At 36.1% G+C, this 6,859-nt stretch overlaps 1 protein-coding gene and 1 non-coding gene across 2 annotated transcripts; both read left to right on the plus strand.

Moving 5' to 3' along the window:
- Positions 1–341: 341 nt before the first annotated feature.
- On the plus strand, positions 342–6,853 carry LOC127645022 (60S ribosomal protein L7-like). The gene is made up of 7 exons (XM_052128516.1): positions 342–392; positions 958–1,057; positions 1,206–1,372; positions 1,614–1,751; positions 2,728–2,837; positions 4,522–4,739; positions 6,798–6,853. The coding sequence occupies exons 1-6, from the start codon at positions 379–381 to the stop codon at positions 4,728–4,730; spliced, it is 738 nt and encodes a 245-aa protein (XP_051984476.1). The 5' UTR covers positions 342–378; the 3' UTR covers positions 4,731–4,739; positions 6,798–6,853.
- LOC127645888 (small nucleolar SNORD12/SNORD106) lies at positions 1,456–1,545 on the plus strand. The gene has a single exon (XR_007970855.1). It is a non-coding gene; the product is annotated as a small nucleolar SNORD12/SNORD106 (small nucleolar RNA).
- Positions 6,854–6,859: the final 6 nt, after the last annotated feature.

Below are 6,859 nucleotides of genomic sequence, written 5' to 3' on the forward strand. Positions count from 1 at the left end.
ACACAGCAGGTAGACGGCATCTTGAACACTGCGTTCTTCCCTCCATGCAATCGAGTCTGGCGCCTTCTGTTTGTGCCGCGGATTCCCAAAATGCTTTGCGTTCACCACTGGTAATACGTCACGATGACGTCACATTAGCAATCTCTATACAAAGCAACTCGAGATAAACTATTTCCAGTCACGTTACTTCAGAACTTCTATTTTTATGTATAAATATACAACTTCATTAACATGGAAGAAAGGTTGCCAAAGAAAATTCGAACGATACAATATATAAACATGTTTTAATGCAGGCAACAGAACTAGCACATCATGATAAGGACCCGCCTTATAAGACCCCACTGCGCATGCGTAGAAGTCTCTTTTACTGTAGGGATAATGGCGGGTGAAAAGTAAGTTAAAATCCGTGCCATATGAATCTGTCTCCATCGGTTTAAATATTACTTATGTAGTACTTCTCGCAATATAAATGCTTAATTTACGTACATTTAAGTGTTTTGATGATGAAATTGGGTTCGTTGGTTGAATGATGAATCAATAAAATCTATGTGGAAGTCGTGTAGCCTGCTTGTGTTGAATCGGAATAGAAACGTGAAAACACAGTTCGTGTAACGCCTTTCAGATTTGTTCAAACCCGTCTTTATGTACTAAAATAAGATGTAAACTTTAGATGTGAATTAATATAGTTTAAACCAAATATTTTAATTGCCAATAAATGACTGATAACGTACGATAATTGCATTATGCTACTCGTTTGCTATATTAGTGGTAATTGTAGTCTTATATTATGCTGTCATATGGCAGTGTAATGTGTTCTTGTATACATATGTGGGTTTTATAATCTATACGTAATTATTAGTCTTATTTCTTGTTTGATGTGACATGGTTGTCATTTTAATTGCCTGATCTCTAGGATGGCAGGAACATGACCAATGTGCTTTTTTTATGTCCCATCAGAGAGAAGGTTCCCCCAGTCCCTGAAAGCCTCTTGAAGAGGCGAAAGCGGTTCGCTGCCATCAAGGCCATTTGTCTGAAGAAGATGAATGCTGAGAAGAAGGTTTGTTTCTAATTCTTCCTGCTCATCTTATTCTTTCTAAACAGAGGTGAAGACATGCCTCTGACTCTATTTTTATTTATAATTGTGATGAGTTGGAAAAACATGATTATAGAAGTAAAATAAACTGCATCGCTTCTCTCGATCTTAGGCCCGAAAAGTCACCAGAAAGCTAATCTTCAAGAGGGCTGAAGCTTACCATAAGGAATACAGGGAGATGTACCGGCGTGAGATCCGCATGAGCAGGATGGCTCGCAAGGCAGGCAACTACTACGTTCCAGCTGAGCCCAAACTGGCTTTTGTTATCAGGATCAGAGGGTAAATGTTCCACTATCAGATGTTGATTTTGCATAGCTCTCTCTGTGATGCAGCCACCTTACTATGGGCAGGAGGTGTCAAAAACTGTGGTTAATGATGTTGCTCTTTTTTCCCCGTCATATCGACCATGGTGATTCCTCTTGAAAATAAGCCAAATCCTCTGAAACCACAACTTAACATTATTTAATTAAATTAAATTTGTCTTGAAAGTTGTTGATGGGGAAATCTTGTCTCTCCTCAGTATCAATGGTGTCAGCCCCAAAGTCCGCAAGGTGCTTCAGCTGCTTCGCCTCCGCCAGATCTTCAATGGTGTCTTTGTCAAACTGAACAAGGCCACCATAAATATGCTCCGAATTGCAGAGCCCTACATTGCCTGGGGGTGTGTAAAGCTGTCTTTTGTTTTGGGTTGATGAACTTGTAATGGTGTGTTCTGTGCAAGGTGTAATTTAGGGCTGAGACAATGCAATCAAGTAATGCTAATTTTTTAGGAGTTTGCATTGGTGCTTTTGTCATGAATCTGTTTCATATGAATTAAAAGCATTCCGTACAGTTCAATTAAGAAGGTACAAGGCGTATGGAAACTGATTCCACATTCACTCATTCTTTTGCTCGTATTTTTGTAGTTTCACTCTTTTAGGAACATGCTATCTTTAAAGGAATAGTTCATCTTAGAATGTCAATTTTCTCAATTTACAAATCCTTATGCCATCTCAAACTCTGCGGAACATTGATGAAGATTTTTTTTTCATAATGTATGATGTTAATTTTCACGCAGTGCAAGTCTATGAGGTCCAAAATTTCTAAGCTCCAAAAAGGACATGGTTAATCCATATGACTTAATTGGTTTAATCCATGTCTTCATGAAGACTAAAATGACTATAAATTGACTATAAATCTTGACATCAGCAGTCTCCATGGCCTGATTATGATTTGAAGCTTGATTACACTAGATTATGGGTTTGTATCTATACAATACAAGTCCATGGGTTCCAAAACTATAATCTATGCAAAAAATCAGTGATAGGAGTTTAAGTAAGAGTAATTTAAGAGTAAATGACGAGAATTTTTATTTTTGGATGAAACATTACTAAAAGGGCTACCGTTTTTTAATATTTGTTATTTAAAATTTTGTTTTAAGCAGTTACAATTGTGACCCAATTATATTGTGATGCATTGCAATGTTTTGAATTTTGTCTAATTTATCTGTGTATTATGAGCAAGGCAGAAATACCATTAGTGTATTTTATTGTTAAGGTTGTAGCATGTCTTGTGATATGTATCTCTTTGACATTTGTTAAATGCTTAATTTTTTTGCTGGCTGAAGCCCAATTTTGCTTCTTTCTTTTTTTTTTCAGCTATCCCAACCTTAAATCTGTGCGTGAGCTGATCTACAAGCGTGGCTTTGGCAAGATCAACAAGCAGCGCATTGGTCTTACAGACAACTCTCTTATTGAGAAGTCCCTTGGTAGGCACTTGTTCCACGATGCCAGTGCAAACCCTATTTTAACACTTGAAATTCTGTAGTAGGGGCCTGATTCACAAAAATGTTCTTAAGAAAAAAAATTAAGTTCATAGGATAAATTATAAGAAGTGAACAGGAACGTTCCTAAGTGCAATTCTTCTAAAATTCTTAAGTTCTCAAATGTTTTCTTAAGAATAAAATGCCAGGCTTTGCATTGTCTGATCAGCCTGTTCATGAAATTGCCTTGTCTAATAGCCTACAACTAATTCAATACTTCAACATTAACTTTTTTTAAATAGCTAGCGTCTCGCGTAAAGTGCGAGATGTTAGTTTAATGACACTACCCGTCATTGAAGAATTTACTTTTAATTTGACATTGGGAGAACTTTATTACACAAGAGGATCTTGTTGAGAAAATTACTGCAAGGAAAAGGTTCTCTTGAGAAGCTTGATAATATCACATTGGAAAGTAAGATCTGAGGAAAAGGTTGCGGAGGCTGTCTTCGCTGTGCCCAACTTCGATGTGGATGTGGGGTGAAAAAGCGTCCCAGGTTTCTAATGTTATAATTTTTGTTTCTATGAACTCTAAAAATCGCGGAGAGAGCGGGTTATATGCAGCGGATCTTTTTGATTGGTCTCCACATTATGAAGCTTCAAAACAACATTTGTTTGAATTTGGCGATAACATTTACATGGTTTGCAAGCTGAAAATAAAAATGATCATTAAAAAAATTATCTAACCAATGCTTGTAAATATTCTATGCAAACTGCTGGATTTGGAGGCCCAAAATTTAAATATCTGCTACTGCTGGGTACCTGGATACTGTGGAATCCCATGAAATGAGGAAGCAGACACTGCTTCAAAAGAGGCTTTATCAGCAGATTTCCAAAAGTGTCCAATACTTCACACTGACCTAAAAATTCATATATTAAAAAAAAATGGCAAACTGAGTGGGATCAATGCATCATTAACAAACTCCATGAAATCAGCCCTATTGTTGGCAAAAGAAGTTCCTCTCTGTTCTCAAATCGCTGGGACCAGATTGTTTACACCCGCTGTCGTATTGGTCACTCCAGGTTGACACAAGTTTTTGATATTAGGAGAAGATTCAACATCCTGTACCTTCTGCCAGAATCCATTATCCCTGAAACATGTTTTTTTAGACTGTACTGCTCTTAACCCCGTGAGAAAACGTTTTTTATTCAATGTTTAACAAAATCAAATCGAATGCAATTTTAGAGTTCTTAGGAAAAATAGATTTTAAAACCTCTTATAGAATTGCTTGCACATTTCTCGCAATGGAAATAGCCATAGAAGCTGGCGTGGCTTTAAAAACAAACAAAACAGTCCTAAAATTATTATTTTTTGTGTAGAATCACATTTCTACGTAAACAGCCCATTGCGACTTCAGACTCAACATGAAAAACCAAGTAAATTCATTAAACATCTTACCTTTTAGAATTTAAGAAAACTGTGAGGTTATTTTAACTTAAAGGTAAGTTATGATTTGAATGAAACAAACAATCTTAAGATCAAAGATAAGAACTTGAGTTTGTTCGGGAATACAAAATATTCTTTACGTTTTCCTTAAGTTAGAAAAAATGGTAAAGAAGAAATTTCATAAGAACGTTTTGTGAATCTGACCCCTGGTTATTGGGATTCAAGTTATGATTTTAATTTCTCTAGGTCAGTTTGGAATCATCTGCATTGAGGATCTCATCCATGAGATTTACACTGTTGGAAAGAACTTCAAGGCCGCAAACAACTTCCTCTGGCCATTCAAACTGTCTTCCCCTCGTGGAGGCATGAACAAGAAGACCACACACTTTGTTGAGGGAGGTGATGCAGGAAACAGGGAGGACCAGATCAACAGACTAGTCAGGAGGATGAACTAAGAGCACTTGGTGAGAACCTGATTAGTTGTCATTATGGATGCCCTTCTTTTCATAGTTTTCATAATTATTTATTTGCCCTCAACATGTGCCTTCCGACTGAAGTGAGAATGTTTTGGCATCAGCCTCATTTACACACAAAGATGTTTAGAGAAAAACATATGTGTTATCTGAATGGAGGAATTGTTGCATTCACTATAATACATCAAGCCAATTTTAGTATAAACTCTGTGCTGTGCATTAGTGTTGTCACGGTAACCAGCATTTCAGTAGTCAGTACTGATACCAATGAACTTTCCAGATTCTTGATACCACAGCAAAAATTTGCTAATATATTAACTCTTTCCCCGCCAGCGTTTTTAAAAAAAAGTTGCCAGCCACCGCCAGGGTTTTTGACGATTTTCGCTAAATTCAATGGCCCGCAGAATATTTTCTTCCATGAATATATGAAGATGCTATATATCACAATAAAGATCTGAGCCTCTGCTTTTAGGCAAAAAAACCGATTTTATTTTATCTTCATTTGTTCTTTTTTTATTGCGACTTGAACAGAGGTCGGTTTTGTCAAAAAACATTTCAGACAAAAAGCTGATAAAAAGGCATGTTTATGTCTGATATTTTGAGCTTCTCAATACTCCACTTCATGTTTGAGACGATCGCAGTCTGTTTCTTTGATCAAAGAGTTGCGTACTCTTTCAAAACATGCGGAGGGGTCTTCCTTACCGTATAACACCTAAAACACGGAAACCCGGAAAATTCCGTGTTTGGCGGGGAAGCGTTTTTTCATAAAACACGGAAAATTGTGTGTTTGGCGGGGAAAGCGTTAATGTGCTATTGAACACATAAGTTTAGTTATTTTTAATTAGTTTATTTTCCAGAACATGTTTTGAAGTTGAATTGAATCATCAAAATGGTGTCTAATCAATTAATTCCTAAAACCTTTAACAAGTGAAATTTTACTTTTTAACATTGCATTGTTTTTGCCAAACCTTTATCAACTGCTGTCTTGCTTGTGATAAATTATTAATATTACAGAGAATATTACATTTTACTATACAGTATTATTGTATTATTAATATAAGTTTTTTAAATGCATTTAATTTCTTCAATTTCAAGCATTTGTCTTTTATTTTGAATCGTGCTTTTATGACGATGTGTGTTTTTTGCCTGAAGCTTCACTTCGGCCAGTGTGATCATTGAAGACATAAGTCATGTCTGAAATCTCATCTGTTTACACTGTCCTTTGAGTCTGACAAATGAAATGTAGGACATAGTTTTGTAGTGTTTGTATTTTGATTATAATTTTTTTAAAGTTTTACTACTTTGAAGCACTTTGGTTAACTCTGTTGTTTTAAATGCAGTATTAATAAAGCAGAGCTGAGATTAAAGCGCAAATGCTGGGATTTAATTATATAAATATATATTTTACATGTGCTGCGTGATTCATAATGGATTAGTGCTCTGCTCTGTCATCTCAATCAACGTGAATGATTCTTAGTATGAGCGGTCGGATTTATTCATTCATTTAAAGTATGTTGCTCATCCAAGCTTAGATTGCAGTTTAACAAATCACATTAGGACATGTCACTTGGATTAATTGTCTATTTGAGAGTACAAGGAGTAACAGAGAACGCATCGTGTGTCAGTCATATTGCGCGCTGGTACTACCGCTACTGCAGAAACACTGGTATCGATACATATTTTATTTTAGTACAGACTTGGTACCGAAGTACCGGTACTTTTGACAACACTACTGTGCAAAGTTAACACACATACTCATGTGGCTTTACCTCCTTTTATTCATTGATTTATTTGGACTGTACTAGCACCACAGAACCATGAATTTTAATCCCTTTTGATAGATGTGTTCAGGAATTCAGTGGTTAACCATAGGAGGATAGGACTGAAAATTACAGAGTGTCTGAATGCCTTGTTCCAAGGCCTGTTGGACAGGTTTAGTGTTGCAGGGTTACTTGAAGCTTAGCATCAAGGCACTTTATTAAATCATTTGCATTCAGTCCTTCAAAGATTCAGAAAAGTTTACATTTGTTTTTCTCTCTCTCTCTACAGGTTTTGGGACTTTTCTGCTGTTGGTCTGAGAGAATAAAATAATCTACACAAACATTCTTTTT

The sequence above is a fragment of the Xyrauchen texanus genome, chromosome 6 (genome assembly GCF_025860055.1).
Source record: "Xyrauchen texanus isolate HMW12.3.18 chromosome 6, RBS_HiC_50CHRs, whole genome shotgun sequence".
In the NCBI taxonomy this organism is placed as follows: Eukaryota; Metazoa; Chordata; class Actinopteri; order Cypriniformes; family Catostomidae; genus Xyrauchen; species Xyrauchen texanus.

Bases quoted from the DNA above. Each gene is read 5' to 3' on its own strand.
- LOC127645022 (XM_052128516.1), top strand. The intron at 1,058-1,205 runs GTTTGTTTCTAA...TCTCGATCTTAG, and splicing joins AGATGAATGCTGAGAAGAAG to GCCCGAAAAGTCACCAGAAA. The intron at 1,752-2,727 runs GTGTGTAAAGCT...TTTTTTTTTCAG, and splicing joins GAGCCCTACATTGCCTGGGG to CTATCCCAACCTTAAATCTG.